Raw genomic sequence first — 25,976 nt, 5'->3', positions numbered from 1 at the left:
TTGGTTAGTAAGTTTGCATATGACACCAATATTGCTGAGGTTCCCGAAGTCGGTCTCTGACTAGAGATGTTAAAGTCCACAAGCACCCATGGTTGGAGCCCCGAGGTCGACTCCTGGCAAAGGGATCGCGGGCTCCGCGATGTTAAGGTCCGTAGGCTCCCGCGGTGGAGCTCTCAAAATCGGTCTCCAGCAAAGACCGCCAACTCAGTGATGTTAGGCTACAGTGCGGACGGAGATACGATACGGAAAAAAAATCTCATCTCCGTCAAGATAAGAGATTAGAAAAAGTTTCCCCCAACCCCCACATAAAACAAGCTAAAGAACACTCAAAACATACATTTAACACATACTGTTTAAACACAAAGAAAGAAAGGCAGACAGACTGTTGGCAAGGCAGCCATTGCTGGTGCCACCCGGTGGTCAATTAGATAGAGTGATATCAAGTAGACAGAGTGGTAAAGAAGGCAAATGGCATGCTTGCTTTCATGGGTTGAGGCATTGAGTGTAAGAGTCAGGAAGTCATGAAGCAACATTATAGGACTTCGGTGTATTGAGTGCAGTTCTGGGAGCCAAATTACAGAAGGGATGTGGAGGCTATGGAAAAGCTCCAGAGGAGATTTATCAGAATGATGTTTGGGTGAGCTGATATTGGGTACAGGGAAAGGTTGGACAGATTTGGATTGTTTTCTCTGGAAGAGAATGGAGGGATATGGGTTATGCGCAGGTAGATAGCGATGGGTTTGTCGTCATGTTTGGCACAGACTTTGTGGGCCAAAGGGCATGTTCTTATGCTGTACTTTTCTATATTCTATGAATTTTCACGTCTTTGAGGTTTTTTTTTTTCTTTCCCAAATTATATTGTTAAAGGTTTTTGTATCTGGAATGTAATATTTTATTTGATTGTGTATGTAATGGAATGCCACTGGAAAGCCAATATTTATTATCTAGCCCTAAATTCCCTTTAAACTAAGTGGCATGCCAGACCACTTCAGGGGTGGTTATCTTGCTCTGGCCCTGCAAATGCATTATTGACCAAACTGAGCCAGGATGTCCGATTTCCTTCCTAGAAAGTTGCCATGAATGGTGCTAGGATTATTATTCCAAATTTAATTACATTAATTACATTTTTCCCACAACCTTCAATGATAGAATTTGAATATCTTTCTTGATCACTTGTCCTCTTGCTGAATGTCCAGAAAACTGCTAATTACTGTATCTAATACTCTTGTTAAGCTTTTCAAACAAGAATAGCTCTGTTTTAGTTCCTCACATGTATCTTTAGAATGTTACAAATACAATATAAAATACAAAAAATGAAACCCAGAAAAATAAATTTTAATTCTATGCAGTACCAAATGAGATTTCAGCAGATGTATATATATATAGATATATCTGGCTCTGCTAAATGATCTAAAAGCACAAAATTACTTGCCCTGGTCTGCCTGTAATAACTAGTGATGCAAGTCACAGTACATAAATATTTAAAACTAAATTGCTACTTTCTCCTCAATTTAGTAGAAAACAAGATGAGTCACGCGTGTTCAGTAAATGCCCCATTTCTTTATGAGAAGCAAGGATTGGTGCTGGATATGATTCTCCGCTCTATGTTAGGAGTAACCCAGCCTATCAACTGGGAAAGAGTAGCTAGACTCGTACCAGGAGTCACAGCCAAGCAGGTATTGTAAGTTAATGTTTTGCCTTTTGAGGTTTAAACACAATTCTCATTTTTTACTTTTCCATTTACGAGTAATGTTACATTAATCAGTAAGCTGTTTCATTGTTGGGAATAATGCACCTGTTGGGCTCAAAGGCTGCTAATCTGTAAAATTACAGAAATATTACATAAGAAATTTCTCTCCAGACATAATTCTTGTTGATTACACCAATTACAATTTTTAAGTAATGAATTTTAAACATGTTAATTGCACACAAGTTTCCTTTGTTTTGAAATTGTATTGCATCCTGATTAGCTGCTTGGTTGGGTATTGCTAGAAAATTCCAGGGGATAATGTTTTCTGGGATAGGAAAATCATATTGGTAAAAAAGAGTGCATCAATTCTGAAAAGGGGAATGGTGCACTGTTCTGGGTCAATTTTGTTGGAGAGCCAAGATAAATTGTATTAGTTTAAGGAGCAAAATAAGAAGAGGTAATTTGTGAATTGATCAGGGAATTAAACGTAAATAAATGTGCTGAGACAATTTGATAACCAAATATTTGACTGGCTCTGGGGAAAGTGAGCAGGGAAAAGGAAATGGAATTCTTAAAATGAGGAGAGATCTAAAGAAAATGGTGAATATTACCTAGATGTAATATTGAAAGAATGAGTTAAATACGAATTAGTACGTCAGGACTACTCCATGTTGAAAATTAATTCCTTTGTATAAAAATGAGTACAACAGATTGGAATAAGGTAGATTTTTCCAAAGATGACTGGTCCAGTTGACGTAAAACAGAAAGACAGCATTGCAAACAAGACATTTCCAATTTTAGAAAAACTTGATATATTTAGTTAATTATAAATAGGTCATTAAAAGGGAGATCACAAATTACTGCTTAAATATATGGCATTTAAAAGGGGATAGTCAAAAGTGTATTGGCAAATATGAGGCAAGACCTTCGACCCATGGATGATAATTATATAGAAAGTGAATGGAAATTGGTGGGTGTACCTAATACAGATGGCATTTTGTATTGGGGAAGAGAAAACTTGAACTAATTAAAAACGAGAGTGAACCATCATAATACATACGGGGAAGAAATGGTGGGGAGAATATCATTTGAAACACTGGTGCTAAAATTATGAAGGGTTGTTATTAATATTTTCCATGCATTGCGAGATTTAAACTGGGGGACATATTTATAATGGTAAGAAAAGGGAAAATTAGTGCAGAGAAGAGGGGTCTCTACCTGAAACGTCACCTATTCCTTTTCTCCAGAGATGCTGCCTGACCTGTTGAGTTACTCCAGCCTTTTGTGTCTATCTTCGGTTTAAACCTGCATCTGCAGTTTCTCCCTACACATGGTAAATTAGCTTTTGACTGGGTTGTGATGCTGTTCAATGCACTGACAAGGTTAGTAATTTAAGCAAAGATATCACATCAATTAAGAATGGATTAGGGTTTAGGTGATTGAAGGAAAGGTTGCAAAGGGAAATATGGAGAGGTAAAATTGTATTCCTGCTAATGTGAAGGATTTATTTATTTATTTAGAATAGTGGGGCAAATGATCTACTTTAAAGTCATCAACCAATTTTAGATTTTCTGAGGATAGGAAATGAGTTGCTACTCGGAATGCATTGAAATGGCTACAACTTATTATTAAAGCCAAGCTTTAAATTATTTGCAGTGTGCCAAGAGATTTGAAGAACTACGAAGCAATGGAATCATGCCCCATATTTGTGATGAAAACAAGTGTGAAGGGAGTCCATCTAAATCATTGGCTACATATATTAAATCATCGTTTTTGGACAATGAAGATGATGAAAAATCTAGGTTATCTGTAATGCAGAATAGCACTTCCATATCAGGTTGGTTATGTCTGCGGGATGTTTATTTATTAATAATATTTCAAAGTACTTCTTCATTAACTGATACTTTGTAGATATTCAATTAAACTAGCAGAACAGATTTAAAGCATTTACATCATTTATTTGGAAACCAAAGAGGATGAATTAAAAAGTATATATTTTTGCTGAAAACCAGGAAGATTTTTGTAGTTATTTGTGGCTTGCTAAGAAATGCCCATAATCTATCTAAAATCAAGATTACAGAAGGCCATTTAGCTCTTGACTTTTTCAAATAATTATCTCAACAGCATTGCCTTTTTCTTGTCTGGCTCTGGAGATTTTCCCTTTTTAATTGTATAAAATTCCCCTTTGAATATCATTTTTGAATCTTATTCCAGAACCCCATCAGACATTATAAACTAGACCACGACAATTTATTAAATTAAGAAATATTCTTTTAATTTCTCTCATGGGTTTTTGGCAGCTATGCCAAATTTGTCTGATTCCAGACCATCCTACCAGTTTTTCTGTACCTGTTATTATCACATCCCCACATAATTTTAGCTTGTGGGTAGCGTTTGGATTGGTATTCCATTACAGGATGATTTGGCTTGAACTAACTAACATTCCAGAAATATAAGTTTCAATGCCATCAGAACAGTTGTGCAATTGTGAATTCCCCTCATTAAATAATCTGGAATAAAGTCTGTGGTGATTGCTGTAAAAATGTATCTATTTTACTAAATTCTGTCATGGAAGTAAATCTGTCATATTTGTCCAGTCTGATCTCTCTGGGTACAGATCCACTGTTTAGTTTAGGTTTAGTTTAGGGGAAATTTACAGAGCTCAATTAACCAACATGGGATGTGGGATGAAACTGGAGCACTCTGAGGAAACCCACATCGTCACAGCGAGAATGTACAAACTCCATACAGTAATGTAAAAGATTTTTAACTGCCCTTAGAAAAGACCAAACTAGTTATTTAGCTCAAGGGTCAGTAGGGATGGGCAATAAGTGCAGGGTTTCCAGCAGCGACCATATCCCATGAAAGGTCACAACTCATGTGAGCAGATGATTGATGGGCTGATGGACTCAGTGGGCCGAAGGGCCTGTTTCCATGCAGTGTCTCTAAACTAAACACAAGATTAGACCAGACTAATTCAATGCCACACACACTGGGGGAGGGATGATTCTCCTTCACATCCCACCAGAGCTCAATGTTAAGATTTTCATTTCTATTTGCTGTCTTTTCCACCCTCTATAAAATAACTTTATTCCGTGCATTTGAATATGGTGATAGTATTGTCATTGATCAAATGAAGGTCATTGATGACTTGCAACGTATATCCTGGATTACCAAAATTTATTTTAATTAATGAGGGAAATTTGCTTGTTGAAAATCCTCCATTTGGTTTACTGATTTGTTGCAATGAATTTTGGCTCACTATAACTTTATGGCAATTTCAATATTTTTTAAATATTCAAGGGCGAGCTACTTTGACTTCAGGAAGAAATTGCACTCTAAAAGAAAATGGTTCAACGGATAAAGGTGAAGACAAATTGGATGAAAGCCAAGGGTAAGTAACAATAATGTGTCTAAAGAGAAATAATCAGACCTCATTCAGATATACACATTTCCTCTTAATGAAAAAAATGTAAAAAGTAATTTCAGCTGTTTAAACTAATCTCATCAGCCTTCACATGGTCCATCCATCCCCTTGCCTATTTGGTGGTCTTTGGTTCCTCTCCATCTTGAAGCAATATAAATAAGTAAAAGCCACCTCAGTTTTTAATATATTTGTTGAAAAAGGAGCCGTCTAGAAAATTAAAAATGCTAAACATTAGCACAACTGAATTCCTTAAGTTCATGGTTATTCCTTAAATTTAATTCCTTAAATTCCTCTGGTTCATGGGACTGCACATAACCATTCCTATAGTCTTGACAATATTCAATGCCTGCCATGATAAGTTATTACAAGCATACAATCCTTTGATTCAAGGACAAAATAATTGGTCAACTGAGCAGTAAAGTGCGAGTCAACCACTTATCAAACGTAATTACTTCTTGTCAACAAATAAGCCTTGGACTTGCAAAGCAATTCGAAATCACTTTTTTTTTTTGGAAGTATAATTGTGAGCGATAGAAAATGGAATCATGGTTCATTACTGGTGTTGTTTAAAAATTGCTCTTTATTTTTATAATAGACCCAACATGGTAATTCATGTTTGCGATGAAGCCAAAAACCTGAAGCGTGATTTTGTTTGTCCTCGGAATCTCCTAGTCAGTGAGATGAAATACTTTGCTGAATATCTGTCCGTGGATGCACAGCGTTGGCAAGAAGTAGATATCTCTGTGCACTGTGATGTCCATATATTTGCCTGGTTGATGAGCTACGTGAAGAAGAAACTAAAGCACCAAGGACAGGTTGAACAACCAGAGCTTGGTATGAGGGTTACATTGTGATAAAATCATCAGCGTTTTTAAACAGTCTTTTTCGTCAATGTTCAAAATACACTGTACTGGAGGAACTCGAGGTAGACACAAAAAGCTGGAGTAATTTAGCAGCATCTCTGGAGAAAAGGAATAGATGACATTTTGGGAGATATTGACGGTGATATAGAGAGATATAGAACAAATGAATGAAAGATATGCAAAAAGTAACAATGATCAAGGAAAGGTGGAATGAAGGAGTTCAGTGAAACGATCACCCAGTCTACGTTCAGTCTCACCAATATACAAGTCCACACCTGCAACAGTGGATACAGTAGATGAGGTTGGAGGAGGTGTAAGTGAACCTCTGTCTAACCTGAAAGGACTGTCGGGTACGTGGAAAGACGCGAGGGAGGAGGTATAGAGAGAGATGTTGCATCTCTTGCGGTTGCAGGGGAAGGTATCTGGGGAAGGAATGGTTTGGATGGGAAGGGATGAATTATCCAGGGAGTTGCGGAGGGAACGGTCTCTGTGGAAAGGTGTGGAGATGGGAAGATGTGACCAGTGGTGGGATCCTGTTGGAGGTGGAAAAAATGTTGGAGGATTATGTGAAGGCTGATAGGGTGAAACGTGGGGACTAGAGGGACTCTGCCCCTGTTGCGACTGGTGGGAGGGGGAGCAAGAGTGGAGCTGCAGGTACCTAGGAGACACGTGTGAGGGCCTCATTTACGATAGAAGAGGAGAACCCCAGTTCAATAAGAATGAGGACATCTCGGATGGATAGGCAATCATTGGGGTCAAAGCCCTTCTTCGGACTAAAGGGAGGGGTGGGGGTGGAAAGCTGGAAGTGGATGGTGGAGGCGGGGCAAAGCCTGGCAAGTGATAGGTGGACACACATGAGGTGCAAATAATTTTTACATTCAGTTCGTTAATCGAGCAGCTGCTTCCACCTTGATATTATTTATAGATCCCCATTTTATTCTCTTTGATTCTCTTATGATCAACTGATTTAGTAAAATAAAAAGCCATACCTAAATCTCATGAATCATTTCAGAGTATAGTCCAGTTCTGATTATTCAAAGCTGTTTGTGCTCGCAGAACAAAATATTCAATAACTTGGATTAAGCTTTATTCAATAACTTGGATTAAGCTTTATTCAATAACTTGAATTAAGCTTTAAAATATATTACATTGTAAACCAGGAATTTAGTTTCTTAATTATCAAATTACCAGTTAATTCAAATTGAGTGACTTTGGATTAAGGATGCTCTGCAATTATACTGTAATGTTCATATTAACTTTTTCAAAATAAAAGTCAGATTTAAGTTGTCAATTATATTACCTTCTACACTGGAAAATAGAAAAAGTACAATGAATTTTAGATTTTTTTAAAATGATCAAAAATACAAAATCAAAATAAGCAGTTTAAAATCCTGCAGGTATAATTGCTCAAAATATAAGATTTACTGATGCATAATTCAGTCTCCATAATAAAAAAATTACCAATAATAAAATGTTTTTATTTTGTATATTTCCCCTTTCAAAATGAAACAGCTCATGGGACCCAGCTCAGTGGTGTTGCTGTCTCACAACGCGCAGAGACCCAGGTTCGATCCTGACCTCGGGTGCTGTCTTTGTGGAGTTTGTACATTCTTCCCATGACAGCGTGGTTCCTCTGGGTATTCCGGTTTCCTCCCACATTCCAAAGACGTGGGTTTGTAGGTTAATTGTCCTCTGTAAATTGTCCTAAGTGTGTAGTGAGTGGATGAGAGAGTGGGATAACCTAGAACTAGGGAGAACCGGTGATCAATGGTTGGCATAGACTCCGTGGGGCGTTTCCCAAAAACTAAAACGAAAGAATGATTTGGTATTAAATGCATTGCTCTTTGAGATTTTGGAGTGAAATTTATTTAGATGACTATAACTGGTGTCATTAGATCATGAATGTAAGTGAATAGTAATATATTTGAAATGCATACTATCACCTGTTTTACTAACTATACAAAATTAACAAACATTTTCACTGACACTAAAAGAAATGAGCCATTGAGCACTTTTCTTTTAATATACTTTTAATATGTTGAATTTGTTTGAAACTAGACAGTTGAACATACTGTAATAGCATGTCTCTGGCAGGGATCTGAATCCGTTTGAGAAGAGCGTAGGAATGGATGCAAAGAAACAGCTTTTGGAATATTATAACTTGAGTGTTTAATTTTTAAAAAAGGTGCATGCAAAGCAAGGTGATGGGAACTGGAAAAGGGCCCAGTTAAGTATGAGAAACATTTGGATTTGGGTAGCAGGAATAATATAAAGAGACTGCTTGTTCAGGTGGCAGTTTTGATGTCCAAATTAGTGAACTGCTGTTGTAGACTGACATTAAGTTTTGGGAGTCACAGTTCAATCAGGCTGGGGGTGGGGGGGGGGGGTCAGTTGGTTTCTTGAATGCAAAGCCTGCTGCTATTGTATCATTTATAGTATCAGCAAGGAGGAACAGAGAGCAATCATTTTGACTCCATGATGAACATATGACTGGATATCTAGGCAGATGGCCAATGAGCCCATTTAATGAATTCAAACCAATACAACGTGAAGATTAGAAAATTATATCACAATGTGCACATTTAGATTTTATTGTAATGAGCGTAAATATTCTTTAAGTTTTAAAAGTTTAATAAGATGCTATTCATGGAGAAATAGAAATTGAGACTTAAAAACATTATGCATCTGTTATGCCCTAATCCCCTAAAAACTACTCAATTACTTCCCTTGGATTTTCCTTTAAGAACCTCCCTTTTTCATCAAATTTGTTCTATTCTCATACAGTGAATTACATTTGGACAATTGAACTATGAATTTGCATAAGATTCTTGGGGCAGATAATAAAGCATTATGTGGGCTTTGAAAAATAAGAAATGCATGTTCTTGTTCTTAAAATTGACAGGATTATTTATTACTTGAATTGATTTTGACATTTCCAAATGATCTAAAATTGAAAGTTTGTTCACCTGTAGTGTTGTCTTTAAGAAATTTACAGTTACAATTTGTGATGTGTTTTGACAATTTTTGCTTTCCATTTCTTTTAGAACCTTATAATGTTATCTCAATACTCATTTCATCTGAATTTTTGAAAATGGATTCCTTGGTGAGTACACTTTTTATTTAAATGCTCAGCATGACAAATATCTGATTTGCCAAGACTTGTCTGTCTTTTCTATCCTTTGATTCAATATGCAGTAAAATAAGCATGTACTCGGTGCCTTTCCTATCCCATGAAAGGTGTCCCAGAGTACTTTACAATCAATAGCGATTTTGAAATCTAATCATTGAGGTAATGAAAGAAATTCAGCAGCTAAATTGAGCTCTAAAAATAAACTCTCAAAAGCACTGAACGAATGATCTATTCTTAGATTATTTTGATCGATGGTTAAATATTGGCCAGCTCATAGAGGATAACTGCTCCTGCTTTGTGCCATAACATCTTCTGCATCAATTCAAGAGATTAGTGATATGCATTTATTTTTAAAAATCAGCTCTTTGTTATTTAAAGTAATTAAATAATCAGCATCTGTCCTGGATGAGAAAGCAACCTTATAATGTGTACATTGAGAGTAAATGTTACAAATGTATGTGCGGTATGAATATATTTTTGAATAATGCAGTTTGTGTGGTTTTGCTTGCGGGAGTCAATGTGGGGAAGCCATCCATTCCCAGACTGGTCAAATTTTATAATGCTCAAGCCACTGCTACAAAGCAATGCATGAATCATAACGTCCTTCATTTTAACAATTTATACCAAATATAGACAACATTTCAAAGAGATTATTTTTTTAAAGATTAGAGCAACAGAACAATTTTGTTAAAAGAAAGTTATTTTTGAGGCCGTTTGTTTTACATTGATATCATTCCTAATTAAAAGGTAACAGTAAAGTTAAATTGGAATATTTTCTATCCTAGGTTAGAATAGGTTATATGGGTTTACATACAAATACAAGAAACAATATTTCATACATAATAACAATGTCATTTACGAAGCCAATATAAAACTGAAAGCAGCTGCAGATACTGGAAGTTGACCTAAAGCATGAACTCTATTTCGCTCTCCAGATTCACTGACCTGTTTAGTATTTCCAGCATCATCTGCTCATAGTTCTGGAGCAATGTTTGTGAGTCTTATAAGGAAGATTTACATTTACAGTCTTTCGCATTACTTTAGGATATCCCAAAATGTTTTAAGAGAAATTACTACTTTTAACGTGTGGTAAGTGTCACAATTTAGAAAATATGGCAGCCAGTATGTACAACAAACATTCAAAAACTACAATGTGGTAATGATCAGTGTGCTTTTTAGTGATTTGGCTAAAGGAGTAAATATTGGCCATAATCCTGGGATTATCTTCCTGCTCTCTGAATAATTGTCATCTGATCTTTTCTGTCCAGATGAGGGAGTAACTAGCACAATATCTTACCTTCCTGTACTACTCTGGAGTCTCAGGATTCAGTTCTCAACCCTCTGACTCTAAGTACTGCCACTGTGGATGTGATGTTGCTAGAAAAGGACCATATGGATTTCATGTTTATGGCCTATATTGACTAACCTTTCACCTCTATTACCCTTAAAAGAGACCAGTTGACAGACTGGTCTGGGAATTTGACCAGTCTGGGAATGGATTATAAAATTTGAGGAACTAAGTTGACTGTGCCATTTCACTTTAGATGGTTCCTGACTGGCATGGTCCTAACTTGCTTTTACATGCAAATGTTCTATTTGAAACCATTACTTCTACCAACAAGAAAGATATTCGAGTTGAGGCTGAAGTAATTTAAATTTCACAGATTATATTAAATTATGAATCTACCATTACTTCAGTAACATATTTTGCTGGTAATTCATTAGGAATTGTAGGGCAATTCATCGGTTTTTTTCTCCCTCGGTTAGTGGTTGGTTAATGATGGTGGGTGGTATCTATTAGATGACAAAGGGGAGAAATAAAAGCTGTATCTAAAATGATAAATTCTAGTTTAAAAACTGTTGCATATTGCATTTTTAAAAATTGTAGTGATACTAATGCTCAGGCCCTAATGGATACTGCATGATTCATCTTGGTGAATATGATTTTGGGTTCTTTTCTATCTTTGTTCTTTTTGCTTTAGGTTGAAGAATGCATACATTATTGTCATAAAAATATGAGTGCCATTGTAGCTTCTCCTTGCAATATGAACTGTATCAATGACACTCTGGCCACACGTATCATTGACCTTTTCACGCATAATGAAGCTGATGAAGTAAAAGACAGAAAAGATAAATTTAAAAGGTAATAATATAGGTGTTGCCTTGAAAATATTATTAGCTAAAACACACACACATTAGATCTTTTAGTAAAATCTGTGACTTAAATGGCAATATTTTTCCCTGCTTCATAAAAACTTCTTTGTGGATAAAATAGTTTTTGTCTTTTTGTCTCTTGAATACAATGCAGCAACATGGTCAATTTCTATTAAATTATGTTGTGACTAAAATGGAAAGCGATTTGCATTATTTTGATCTGTATTTAAATCTTGACTTGTGGGAAGAGTGATTCACTGTGAGCTAATTCACTGTTATTTGGAGCTAGTCTTTGCCTATTTTAATTTGCACTTTTTTCTTCCTGAGTGTTTTTAGCATGTACATGTTAATACTTCAGCATAATGTGGGTTATTGTTAAAAGGTCACTCTTTGATTACTAGTAACAATGATAGCTGCATTTGTTTCAGAAGATACATAAAACAGCATTTAAAAATACGTGTATTTTGGTTTTAATGTGCATTAAATAGAATTAGAACAACTTAGGCAAGTTCAGCTCTCATGGAAGTTAAAATGCCATGCTCCTGCTCTTGAAATTAACTGTTGTTGGATGGCTATCTTTGGATTATGCCTTTTGTTTGGCTAAATGCTCAACCATTATCAAATTTAGTTTATAATGGAGGCTGAAACTGAAATGAAGCCATCAGTGGAAAATGAGAAAGGAAGAAGAAATCATTGTAACTGTCTAGTAATTTGAAGGTTGGAAACAGATATTGGAATTCACCAAGATTGATGGGTGACCTTTATTTTAATGATCTGAGAACAATCTCAACGCAGAGTAAATAACAAAGTTGCCATCGGTTTATAGAATGACCTGAACCAGCTTGGATCAATTTCCATTATAACAAGGAAAAGGCTATTATTTTTTAAAAATAAATAAAAGATGAATATACAGTAGAAACTCTGATAATCCACCCTCATACTATTCAAAAATCTCAATGGTTTGAAGTCTGGCTCAGCAGGTGGTGTTTGCACTTGCCTTTCCTGTTGCTATTTAACATGTTTTTAAAAAGTGAACTAAGAGTTGCTTGGGGTATCATTTTAATATGATTGGCTTCAATGTAAGAAGTGAAAATAGTAATAAATCGTCCCAAAGTCTTCGAAGTCCAAATAAACAACAAGAAAATCTGATGCTGAATAACATGATTGGAAAAGTTAACAAACAAGATTGTGTGGAAATTGAAGCATCTCCTTGCATGCTATAACAATTAATTTGCAACAGGTCAACAAACAAATAAGCCTGTACACAATTAGGCCTAAGCCTTTGTGCATGACTGAACAGATCTCGTACAATAAAGAGCCTTCTCCATATCACAATGGCAGGTGTTGAGAGGAGGGAACACATTCCATGGGAGAGGGAGCAAATAATTTAAAGGGGATCATCCTTTGTTGTTTTCAATGCCAGGTTCATGGGCTGGGATCTGAGCAGGTGGGAGAAACCCTGCTTCTGCATAAGTGGCTGTGAATGAAAATTACTAAAACATTGTCCAGTTATGCACTACACACTATTGGACCTTGCTGAGCGATGCTGGGTGATTGGATGCATTAATGCATCAGACATATGGTAGACCTAGAAGTAAAATTATTAAATAAAAATAGAGAACTCTGAAAATGGAAGTCAGGTGACATTAGTGGAGTGATGAGCCAAGTTAATGTTTCAGATGAACATTAACATTAAATTGGACCTTGTACAATTTGTAGTAAGTCTCCGACTCTTCTATTATATTTTTTTCATTGAAATTGGAAATCTAGACTGATTAGTTGGTGCAGTATAAAGGAAGTATTACACTATTGGAAGTGGGTGAATGATGAGATGAGATGCCATTGCGTCATCGGTATTCTCAAGTGGAGGGTCATAATATGTAAATTAGTCCTATCTACTTTTAATTACCATGGTCTCCAAATTTAGTTCTATTTTCTTTTGGTCTCGAACATTAGAAATCTCCTTTGATCATGTCAGTGGCAGCGACCATTGGTAGTAGATGGAATTTCTTGCAGGCTTTCCTTCGGCCACTTAGATAATGAATGCATCTCAGTTTGTTGTTTGTTATCCCTCTGATATAATTGTTTGAATTTATTAGAATTGCTTAAATCTGTAAAATGAACTAGTAACATGAGGCCAAGACATTTTATCTTTCGAGAATCTAATTGGAAGTGATAATCACATGTGGCATGCTTTTTCTAAACATTGAGTAAAAAACCCCAAAACAATCACACTGAAGATCTCGAGGTCTACCATCTGAGGTCACACACGTGACCAGTCATATTTGACCTCTGATCCTAAACAAACATTGTCAGCATAACATATAACAATTTCACTTGATAAACTTTGACATATAAGTCATACATACAGTACAAAATAATATACCTGCAATGCTTTCGGAATTAGAAGAGATATATTCCACAATTGTTTACATTTTTGGTCACACACGTGACTAAAAATGGCCCAAGTTTTGTGTGTATAAACATTGTATACAGTCTTAATCTCATAATTCTGCATTGTGCCACAAATTTGACTCTTTGGTCCAGATCTGTGGTCCATAATTGAGGGTGGTGTACATTTTTGGAACTTCACTGTATTTCTGGTCTTTTATTACTTGGAATATTTAACACATATGCCAATCTCTTCTCCTTTTTTTCTCTGGGGGAAGTGAATCTCTGGAATTCTCTGCCCTAGAGAATGGTGGAGGCTAACTTATAGAAAAAGTTCAAGGTGGAGATGAGTAAATATTTGAAAGCTTGAGAAAGCAAGTGCAATGGGAAATAGGCATAGATTAACCATGATCATATTGAATGGGGATCTCGTGTAAGAAAGTCCATTCGGCAGTATGCATATAGTGATATGTAAAAAAACTTCAAATTAATTTTTATTTAGGGCAAAAATAAGTTAAAAGCGATTAAATATTTGTGATGTAATTTTTTATATTCTGTGAAATAGCAAAATATTTTGTAAGAAGATTGAGAGGCTATTTGATCCAGAGTACAAGGACCAAGATTCTCCAGGCAGCGCTCATACACTGTGCAGGTATTCCATGAAAATTTTAACTGATGTTTACAAATGTTTTTAACTGTTAGTCCTGACCACTGACAGTCATGCTTTATCTTTTTCAGATGTAGTTTGTGTAAGAAAGTTCTAACCAAAGAAACAGAGAAAATGTTTCCTTGTTTGCCTGTGAAAATAAGTATTGATCTGCGTGGAAATATAATATACTTGCACAATAGGTAACTTTTGAATTAGATTGGAGTTTATAAGTTACGCTGGAGTTTGTACATAAGAATTAAATATTGGGATTTCTGGTCATTGTCTTTGATACTGTATTTCACTTCATTTTGATTCCCATCTTCCCCCATTTCATTTTCCAAAAATGTATTTTAGATGCAAAATTGTAATTTACCTCAACTTCTTTCTTGTTTTGATATCGCAAAATTTTGTTCCATGGTCTTTTACCTCTTTCCGAGGATGGAAACGTCAAAGACTAGAGGGCATTGCATTAAGATGAGTGGTGAAAAGTTTAAAGGAGATGTGCAGGACAAGCTTATTACACAGGGTGATGGGTGCATGGAGTTCAGTGCCAGGGGTGGTGGTGGAGGCAGATATGATAGTTGTGTTTAAGAGGCTTTTAGATATGCACATGCATATGCTTGGACTGGAGGGATTTGGATCATGTGTAGGCAGATGACATTAATGTATCCTAGAATTAAGTTCAACAGATATTGTGGGCCAAAGGGCGTGTTCCTTTTAGATAGGCACATGGATATGCAGAAAATGGAGGAATTTAGATCATGTTCAGGCAGAAGACATCAGTTTAATTTGGTATCATGTTTGGCACAGACATTGTGGGACAACCATTATGTAGCAGTGGGGAAGCTGTTCCTAAATCTGGCAGTATACTTTAAAGCTTTTGTATCTTCTGTCTGATGGGAGAAGAGGGAATGGCTGGAGTAAAATCAGTCCTTGATTATGTTGGCTGCTTTCCCAGATAGCACAAAGTGTAGATGGTTGGAAGGCTGGTCTGTGTGATGGATTGGGATACATCTACAACACTGCAATTTCTTGCAGTCTTGGACAGAGCAGTTGCCAAACCCGATGAACATGTTTTCTCCAATGCATCTGTAGAAGTCGGTGATTGTCTTGGAGCTGTGTCGATCTTAGTCTTCTGAGGAACTAAAGATGTTGGTGTCCTTTCTTCACCATAGTTTCAATATAGTTGATCCAGGATAAGTTGTTGATAATATTTATGCCAAAAAACTTAAAGCTCTCGACCACTTCGTCACCATTGATGCTGATTGGAGCATGTACTCTACCTTGCTACCTGAAGTCAATGACTGGCACCTTTGTCTTGCTGAAATTGAGGAATCTGTTGTAAGCGTAAAGGACTTACACCATCGCAATTAATGTAAAGTTGACTAAAATGTTTTAAATTCTTTAGAGACAAAAGCTGGGATGTGCACGAGTATCTTAATGGTCTCTATGAAGACTTGAAGTCTTGGCAAGATGTGTATTGGCATTTATGGGGAACTATAAATTGGCTGCCCTGTACTAGATGTAAAAAGGTAAGTTTTCATTTTTACTTAAATGTTGATTGCTGAATTTTTAATGAATATTTAAAATAACTTGTTGGAAGTAGAATTATTAACCTACAAGACAATCTGATTCCTGCCAACTTTGACAGATAATGAATTTATTCAACAGAAAAGAAATACTGTAATGAAAGGCTAGCAGTACTAAAAATGGATCAATTGCCCAGTATGAATAATTTCCTGGATGCTGAGTGATGCATTGCTGGAAATTATTGATGTTGTGATCACCTTCCTCCAACATCTCTAGATATAGGGGTGGTTGGTGTCTGTGGATTGGGGAATTGAAGATGCTAGCTGTTTGTTCAAAAAATGGTGCAACAATAAAACACAAATCAAAGGCCAGTCATTTTTACGTGCAGGAATACTTCAAAAAATAACGATAAGGGCACTTGGACAACAGTGGATTAGATGAGAAAACTAACAAGGTTGTAATAAAGACAAATTGTGCTTAATAATGTTTTTGGATGAATATTTGATGAGGGATCTCTGGTTAATGTGGTGTGTGTGAATTTTCAAAAGCATTTGATCAAGTGTTTTCCGGTAGTCTTTGAGCATGATTAAAGCCCAAAGAATGAAAGGGCAGGAGCAGCAAATAAATAAATCATCCAGTCCCTTTACATCATCTTTACTATGATATCTGTCCCTTTATGTCAACATTCCCCACCAGGAAGGTCACAGGTCTTTGGGAAAGTGATTTTTAAAAAAAAACCCCATACAGGATCCTATAATCAGAGCCATGGAGTACAAGGATAAGGACGTCGGGATAAATCTTGTTAAAGAACTAGTTTGGCCACTACGGGAATAATGTATCCAGTTCTCGGCACCATACTCTAGAAAAATGTGAACAACTGAAGGAGGGTGCATATGAGTTCTTCCAGCAATAAAGGGCTGATGGGAGAAGCTTGGATTGTTCTCCAAAAGAGGAGTTTGACATATTCCTTTAATGGTATTTAAATACATGGAGAGTTTACATGGAGGTCGATAGAGAGAAAATGGTCTTATTGGCAAAATGGTCAAGGAAATAAAATGAAAGAATTGACAAAAGAACAAAACCAACATTAGGAAAACATCTTTAGTGCAGTGAGTAGGTAGATTATGAAATGCACTGCTGGGGCAGGGATAGCAAAGGCATATTAAATTGCGATGACTTGTCAGCAATGGCTATATGAAAGACTAAATGAGCCGAGTTACCCCCTCTGCTATATTCTTTCTTTATAAATTTGAATTAAAGTGAATTTACTTTATTACCAATATACATTGAGTTGGAGGCTTTGTTTGAAGTAGTGGGGTTGCATTTGATTGTGAGGATGGATTTTCCATGACTCTTTTTACAATTGATATTGGGTCAGTGATGTTGAAGTTTGTATTTAAAGGGCACGTGGCTGGTGAAAATGTGCTAGACGGTATGTGTAGTGAGTTAGTCAGGCTGTAGATACAAAAAGGGGACATGAGTGACTGCCAGGAAGATCAGTAAAGATAGGCAGGTGGTTCAGGAGTCCCCGGTACTCATTCCCCTCTCAACTATGTGTATACCATGTTGGTGTGTTTAGAGAGAGCAGCAGCTGCAAAGTTTGTGGTTCCATGATTGGCTCTGATGCACAGCGCAGAAGGGAATAGTCGAGGTGAGAACTAGTGGTAGGGGATTCGTTAGAGAGGGGAATGGGTGTTTCAGTGGTCGAAAGTCAGATCAGGGATATCTTGGATTGGTAATATAACATTCTGAAGTGGGAGGGAGAAGAGGTTAGCTAATCAATCTTTTTTCTCCGGTAGGGGTATCAAAAACAAGATGGTATAGGCTTAACGTGAGAGAAAGCACCTTAAAGGGGATCTATGGATAAAGTTTTGTTTTAACAAAGAGATGTTTTTCTTGAGTGCATTGCCAGAGGAGGTGAATTATTGGGTTTAGGTATTTAGATAGACACTTAAATCTGGGGATTGCCTGTATTCAATTTATTTATAAAAAAAGTGTTTGTGGCTTTAAAGGAAGAAAAAAAACACAGTATTGCACAGTCTGTTACATTTTTAGAACATAGTTATACAACATGGAAATTGGCCCTATGGTCTAGTTCTGGCAATTAAAATGCAAAAATGGGGAAAAGTAGCATTTTAGCTTTGGAATGGTATTAGGGCAACTGTAAACATTATGTGGTCATATGAGTGTATGAAGAAATACTTTTTTATCATCTCTGTCCTAGTTAGGTGACCATAAATTCTCCCATTAGAGATGACTGGTAATCATACCTAAGTCGCATTTTAATGCAAGTTTATTTGTTTTTATATAATGTTATAACTGAGGTAAATTGAAGGGGCTAGTTAGTATAGTACAAGTTGAAACAAATCTATATTACATGATATGTTTATTTTGTATTGTGCTATTTTCATTTCTTTTAGGTTTTTCAATGCTCTGAACTCTCTCATTGCCGATATCACCCTGAACAAGTGATATATCTTCCCTTAAGCAATCAGTTGTCTATTCCTGGCTTTGGATTCTATCCCTGTTGCAAGCAGAAAGTTATGCGGTTTGATCCTCTTCAAGTAAACACAGTAAGCATGAAAGCGGAACAAAAAAAATGCTATTCAATGTCTACCATTCTGGGAGCACTCTATAAAGATATTGAGCTCTGGAAGTTAACAAAGGAAGCTAGGAAGCCTGCTGTGAATGTGCTTGCTAATTTTTAAAACTTGTTTTTCCTCAAGCGTGTGCAATGTAATCTATTTAAATAGTTTCCTGGTGCTAAGAATTTTATTCTCCCAACAGAGAATTTTATTCTCCCAACAGAGAATTTTATTCTCCCCTGCGTAAGACAATCGAAGCTCTCATTGGCGAAACAACATATGTTTCACCAAATACACGCTCTGTCTACCAAAGCCCGCTGCAGCTCCCAGTTACTTCCATTTTAATTCCTCTCTTCCTATTCCCATACCGTTTTTTTCCCTTTTTTTCCTTGGCCTCCTTCATTGCTGGAGTGAGACCATATGCAAACTGGAAGAGCAGTATCTTGTATTCCACCTGAATAGCCTTCAAACCAATGATATGAACATTTGAATTCTCCACTTTCAAGTGATACAACATCCTTATTTAGAGGGATATAGGGCAAATGCAGGTTGTGGGACTAGTATAGATGGGGCATGTCAGTCAGTGTGGGCAAGTTGGGCCAAAGGGCATGTTGCCACACACTATGAATTAATGACTATGACCACACCTAAATGAAAATAACAATGTTGTGTTCACTATTTTCCAATTCATGTATCATTTGTAGGTCAGTTATTTTCCTTGTGTTATTACTTTGCTAAATCAAGCCATGCTCTTCTTCATATAAACTCAGTACATACTTTTGGAAACATTCAAAATTTTTACATTAGTGCTGCTAGCTAAATTACCCCAAATCATTTCTGTTTTGCGTGTATATGTCTGAATTATTTAAAGGCGCCACTGCTAGTTGCTCGCCTGCAGAAGCCTGAGAATTATATAATTTCTATATCTGATCTGTGATTATATTTTAATGCGCTGCACTATGCAACATTGTAAAATGATGCTGCACTGGAACCTTTCACTACCATATCTCCTATTCAGTTTTATCTTTTCCTCCCTTCCAAAATTACTATTATCAAGAATATGAAGTTCCTGCAGAGGCGTTAGAGATTACAGACACTGGAATCTAGCAAAAAAAGAAGAGCCGCTGGAGGAACAGTGGGTCCGACAGCATTTGTGGGAAATAAACCGCCGACGTTCTGGATCTGAGACCGAGTTTAAAGTTCCCATTCCTATGGAGTCTTAAGTGCCAAATTTTATTTTCAAGCTACAGTCGGTTCACTATTTCAATTCTAAATCTCCATTTTTATTTTGAATGTTTTATCAATTTACATAAGTCAATAATCATTCCTGCACTTTTTTGGAACCTTTGCTCACTTTTTCCTTTTTTTTATACCTCCTTTATTTTACAAAATACCAAATTTTGCAATGATATTTTATTTCACTGTTTTGGCATTTTTGCCTTCAATTTCTCTTCTCGACGTATTCTCATACTAGAACATAGAACAGGAAAGCACAGGTAAAGGCCCCTTGGCTGACATCTATGTCAAACATGATGTCAAGTAAAATTATTCTCTTCTGCTTGCTTAAAATCCACATCCCTTCATTCCCGACACATTTATGTGCCTATCTAAAACTTTTTGCCTATGTGTTTTCAGTATGTATTTGATGTTTATTTGGCAAAGCTGAGTTTACCTCTTTCTAGCAATACACACTGATATCAGAATGAGTATTACATTCATTCTCTCATCGTCTGTTGGTTTTAAAGAAAAAATTATAAATTTATGGGAAATCAGAAAGACTAGACTATATTGGTATTTGTACATTGGACATGCACCGTATTTTTCCCCATAGCAAAAACTAAGGCAACTACTTAAAATAAACACAAAATGCTGCGGATATTTCACAGATTAAGCAGGAACCCTGATGGGTAATGTTTAGTGCTTCTTCAAATCATAGACAACTATATGTAGCAAACTGCATACTTTTAACAAAGATTATTGATCATTTGAACATTGACTGCACACTAAAGCAAGGTACAAGGACATAATGGCTTCCTTCTGTTTAATTTTCTTCATATTTTGTGCGTTATAAATCTCAACTGTCAGTGGAGATTGAGCTAACTAAAAATGTGAGAGATGATGGTCTCTGTTAAGTGATTGGTGTTTTTGTATTTTTACTTTTAGGGTTGTAAACTTCAGGATCATGTTGTCAAATTGGCTAGTCAGCTTCAGAATGGTAAACTTACTTCATTATCAATTGGTCAAGTGTACTGTGATGTGCTGCAACACAAGGATGTTGTCTGTGTGCCATTTTGTAAAACTGAAGAAAGGTAATATCATTGAGAAGCTCTTATTTGAACATTTAAACATTGCAAAATTATGTTGAATATATGGATGATTTATGTTTTTTCCTATGTAAAGATGGCAAGTACTGAAATCTTAAAAACTGAGTAAATGCATGAATTGTTTTACCCAGGGTAGGGGAATTAAGAGGACATGGGTTTAAGGTGAGAAGGGAAAGATTTGATAGGAACCCGAGGGCCAACTTTTTCATAGAATAATGGTGGGTATGAGCAACAAACTGCTATGGGGTATGGTTGAGGCAGGTACTATAACCACATTTAAGACTTTTGGACAGGTATATGGATAGGAAAGGTTTAGATGGATTTGGGGAAAACGTGGGCAAATGGGACTAGCATAGCTGGGACATCTTGGTCAGCATGAACAAGTTGGGCTGAAGGGCCTGTTTCCAGGTTGTATGACTCTATTGCAAGCAGATAAATTTGAAATAGATCTGGAAATAATGAAAACATGGGTGTCATAGAGTTGTACAACACAGAAACAGACCCTTTTTGCACCCCCCATCTAGCCACCTGTGTTGCCACTTTTAGGGAACTATAGAACCCCAAGATCTCTGTGTTCATTGACATCTGGGCACCCTACTATTTAGTGTCTATGTAATACCCCTATTTGACTTCCCAAACTGCACTGCTTTGCACTTTTCGATATTAAATGGTGCACTCATCTTCCCGTCTGATTTATAAAACAAAAGCGCAGTTACGGTGGCCGCAAGTCGTGGTTTTGGAATGGGCAAACACCGTAGTCAGTGGAGGCCATACAGCAGCCAGTTGAGCGAGCAAATTGGGCCCAGCATACAGCAGCTACATGGAGCGGCAGCGGCTATTGAAGGAGTTGACAACACCTTGCCAGGCCAATTTCCCCCCTACAGCACGATCCAAGAGGACACTGGGCCTTAAAGTTAGAATATAGAAATGCTTATCTCCTTAGGATAAGGTCAAACTTTTCAGAGATTTGAAACTTGAGATTTGAAAGATGCAAGGTGGATCTGGAACAAATGTGGAGATTTTGTACAGAAGAGGGACCATTATTATTCACTTCAATTGTTCCACTCTTTTACTTGTCATAGAGTCATGGAATGATACAATGTGGAAACAGGCCCTTTGGCCCAACTTGCCCACACTAATCAACAATGTCCCAGCTACACTAGTCCCACTTGCCTGTGCTTGGTCCATATCCCTCCAAACCTGTCCTATTCATGTACCTGTCTAACTGTCTCTTAAACGATGGGATACTCCCAGCCTCAACTATCGCCTCTGGCAGCTTGTTCCATACACCCACCACCCTTTGTGTAAAAAAATGACCTCTCGGATTCCTATTAAATCTTTTCTCCTTCACCTTGAACTTATGTCCTCTGGTCCTCGATTCCCCTACTCTGCAAGAGACTCTGTGCATCTACCCGATCTATTCCTCTCATGATTTTGAACACCTCTATAAGATCCCCCCCTCATTCTCCTGCGCTCCATGGAATAGAGACCCAGCCTACTCATCCTCTCCCTATAGCTCACACCTTCTAGTCCTGGCAACATCCTTGTAAATCATTTGTGAACCCTTTCAAGCTTGACAATATCTTTCCTTTAACATGGTGCCCAGAACTGAACAGAATATTCTAAATGTGTAACTTGTGTATGACGTACTCATGGTATCGGATTGGGTAGCACGCAAATCAAAGCCAACATACACCTCTGACTATTAGGCATGCCAGTATAACCACTCAGACACAGTTCGGCTGAGGCAAGGCCTGAATACTATAATGGGCTACAAAGCAAAGTCAGGCAGCATTGCTAATGGTAGTGCGGCCCTCCCTGAAGAACAATGCATTCTATGCTTGCTATGAGCAGAAGGCCACAAGGCAGTGATATCCGTCCCGTCAGACTTTGCCTTTCCGTCAGACTTTCCGTGTGCCTTTTCCTAAGGTCACTGTTGCAGAAGTAAGATTAGCCTCCCTGAAACCCATGGAAAGCAACTTGCCCAGATGGAGTCCTTGACCATGTCCTTAGGAACTGTGTGGACCAACTAGCGGGAGTGTTTACGGACATCTTTAATCTCTCCCTTGTCTGTTTTGAGGACCCGCCTGCTGGAAATGACACACATTAAATCCAATCTACCAAGTAGCCTTGATCCACTGCAGTTCAGCTACCGCCACAACACGCTGATCCCATCTCCCTGGCTCTACATTCATCCCTGGAATACCTAGATAAAAAGGCTTGGATGTTGGACCTATGTTGGACTCCTATTTATCAACTCTAGCTCTACCTTCTATACCATTATCCCAACCAAGCTCATCTCCAAACTGACTGGATCCTCGACTTCCTAACCAATAGACCACAATCAGTGAGGATAGGTGATAAATAACTCTCTTTGGTAATTCTCATCACTGGTGCCCCACAAGGATGAGTTCTCAGCTCCCTTCTATAGTCCTTATACACTCATGACCGTACAGCCAAATACCAATCCAACTCAATTTACAAGTTCACATATGGCACCAGCATAGTGGGCGGATATCAAATAATGAGATGGAGTACAGAAAGGCGATTGAGAACCTTGTAACATGGTGCCAAGACAACCTGTCTCTCAATGTCAGCAAGAGAAAGGAGAATGTGATCGACCTCGGGAAGCAAAGCAGTACACACACATCAAATGGAGATGGTCAAAAGCTTCAAGTTCCTAGTAATAAATAACACCAGCGATTTGTCCTGGACCGGCCACATCGAAGCTATGGCCAAGAAAGCACACTAATGCCTCTATTTCCTTAGAAGGCTTAGGAAGTTTGGCATGTCCCCAACAACCCTCACCAACTTCTATAAATGCACAATAGAAAGCACCTTATCAGGATACGTCACAGTTTGTTTGCGAACAGCACTATCCAAGACTGCAAGAATTTGCAGAGTTATGGACATAGCCCAGACTATCATGCAAACCAATCTCCCTTCCATTGATTCAATCTACACTTGCTGCCTCTGCAAGGTCGCCAGCATAATCAAGGACTGGTCTCACACTGGTCACTCCCTCTTCTCCCTTCTCCCATCAGGCAAGAGGTACAGAAGTTTTAAAATACATACCTCCAGATGCAGGGACAATTTCTTCCCAGCTGTTATCGGGTAACTGAATGGTCCTCTCACCAGCTAGAGTGCAGCCCTGAACTTCAATATACCTCACTTGAAACTTGCTTTAGTCAAACTTTTTTGCACTATCCTTTATCAGAGCAGTGTGGAGCATTGTAATCTTGTAAGTCGTCTTCGACTAGACAGCATGCAAACAAAAGTTTTTCACTGTACCTCAGTACATGTGACAATAATATACTAAACTACTGATACCCCCTCTATTTGTATTCGGGTGATTTGAGGTTCATAAGAATCTTGAACAATATTTAGTGGTGTGTTTTGTTTATTATTTAAATTCATTTTCTTTTGTTATTTATGCCTTCTTATAGTTCAATTATATTGTAGTAAGACATTAACACACTATTTACAAATGTCTGGACTTAACTGCCAAAACTGTCAAAGTAATTCATTATTATAAAGAAAGACAAAATGATGGAGTAACTCAGTGGGTTAGACAGCGTCTCTGGAGAACATGGATAGGTGAAGGGACCCTTCAGACTGAATTCATTATTACGTCTTTTCAAGTGGTAGCAATTTGAGTATAACATGCATTCCAAATAATGTGCAAAAACATATTTAGTAATTTGCAGGTGTTTAATTTGTAATAATGCACCTCTGATTGTTGCTACATTTTGATGGATGGATTCATTTTAATGGGCTTTTTTCTGTTCATTGCTGATGAAAATGCCAGTACCCCTGAGTACCCTTTCAAATTGCACCCTATCCCAGCATGAATTTTGGTATTGATTTATTATTGCCATGTATACTGAGATACAGTGAAAAACTTTGTTTTCATGCTATTGAGTCTAATCATACTACGCACGAGTACAATCAAGCCATATACAGACGTAACAGGCAAAGAGAAAAATACCAGAGTGGAGAATATAGTTTTACAGTTTTATAGCATTACAGTTACAGAGAAAAAATACAGTCCTGACCTAAGCCGCCTCTTCATTCCCCCTCCCCATATAAAATAGACAGATTAAAAAAGAATTTAAGATAAACATTTTTAGTAACTTGATTTCTTAGCATACTTCCTTCCAGAATAATATGTTTGGTAGTTAGATATATTTGCTTTTTAAAAAAGTGTGTTTCTATTTTAACGTTTCAATTGGAATTTTATTGCAGTAATGGAGACATAAATCTATCTGAAGAGCAGTATCTAGATTCTGAAATCTTAGCAGAACCCAATTCATGGAAAGGACAAAAAATTGGAGATGTCACAACTGTAAGTAATTATTTCTTAGAGGAAAAAAAATGGTATTTTAAAAGTGAAGTAATACTCTGAAGTGTTTATGATAAGCAATGCTTACTCATTTTATAAGAATCTTTTGGTGTTTCATTGCTTCAGAATTAATATTTTGGTAGCATATTGTCAGGGTTTTCTCTTTTTGTTTCATTATCTTATGAAATGCTGTGGTTACTGTTTAGCAAACTTTATAGAGACCAAATAGATGATTATACAATGATATTCAGTGATATTTGCTGAGGGTATAACTTTGACCAAAGTAATCTTACTAGTTGGAATGGCAGTAACCATTTGCTTTAGAACATATTGTAAATATTAATTCAATATCTTGTGTTGACTCTCTGTAATTTGGCAACATAAATGCAGTGTAAACTGTACTTTGTTGAAATGATTAAAATGTCTTATTAGGAATGAGAATCATATGATGATACAACAGTTATTGCTAATGTCTCACAGCTCCCTGGATCTGGGTTTGGTCCTGACCTTGGGTGCTTTGCCCCTTTTATTATATGTTTTTTACTTTACTGTTTTCCTCCCATATCCTAACGACTGAAAAAGAGGAATTGATTCATTCAATCCATAGATTTAGGGCTCAAAACTGCTCACAATACTCCAAACGTGGTCTGACCAGTGCCTTATTAAGCCTCAGCATCACATCCCTGTTTTTATATTCTAGTCCTCCCAAAATAAATGCTAACATCGCATTTGCCTCTACTGATTCAACTTGCAAATTAGCCTTTGGGAATCCTGCACCAGCACTACAAGTCCCTTTGCACCTCTGATTTCTTAATTCTCTCTCCATTTAGAAAATATTCTATGCCTTTATTCCTACTACTAACTACAAGACTGAAGACTTTGCCACCGTAC

At 37.1% G+C, this 25,976-nt stretch overlaps 1 protein-coding gene across 5 annotated transcripts in view; it reads left to right on the top strand.

Moving 5' to 3' along the window:
- Nucleotides 1-25,976, top strand: part of sanbr (SANT and BTB domain regulator of CSR) — a 54,302-nt gene that overhangs the window by 12,300 nt on the left and 16,026 nt on the right. For 3 of the 5 annotated variants that reach the window (XM_078404733.1, XM_078404735.1, XM_078404732.1), the window contains exons 2-13: nt 1,516-1,676; nt 3,347-3,527; nt 4,994-5,084; nt 5,713-5,951; nt 9,025-9,083; nt 11,093-11,253; nt 14,221-14,307; nt 14,394-14,504; nt 15,713-15,836; nt 18,255-18,407; nt 20,583-20,728; nt 24,989-25,088. In XM_078404733.1, coding sequence (XP_078260859.1) covers nt 1,527-1,676; nt 3,347-3,527; nt 4,994-5,084; nt 5,713-5,951; nt 9,025-9,083; nt 11,093-11,253; nt 14,221-14,307; nt 14,394-14,504; nt 15,713-15,836; nt 18,255-18,407; nt 20,583-20,728; nt 24,989-25,088 — 1,602 coding nt within the window. In that variant the 5' untranslated portion in view covers nt 1,516-1,526. The remainder of the gene's footprint in view (nt 1-1,515; nt 1,677-3,346; nt 3,528-4,993; nt 5,085-5,712; nt 5,952-9,024; nt 9,084-11,092; nt 11,254-14,220; nt 14,308-14,393; nt 14,505-15,712; nt 15,837-18,254; nt 18,408-20,582; nt 20,729-24,988; nt 25,089-25,976) is intronic. The other 2 variants (XM_078404737.1, XM_078404736.1) reach the window with 1 other exon arrangement.

Source organism: Rhinoraja longicauda, chromosome 9 (genome assembly GCF_053455715.1).
Source record: "Rhinoraja longicauda isolate Sanriku21f chromosome 9, sRhiLon1.1, whole genome shotgun sequence".
Classification (NCBI taxonomy): domain Eukaryota; kingdom Metazoa; phylum Chordata; class Chondrichthyes; order Rajiformes; family Arhynchobatidae; genus Rhinoraja; species Rhinoraja longicauda.
Note: the sequence above shows the minus strand (reverse complement) of the source record. Positions and strands in the feature narration are given on the sequence as shown.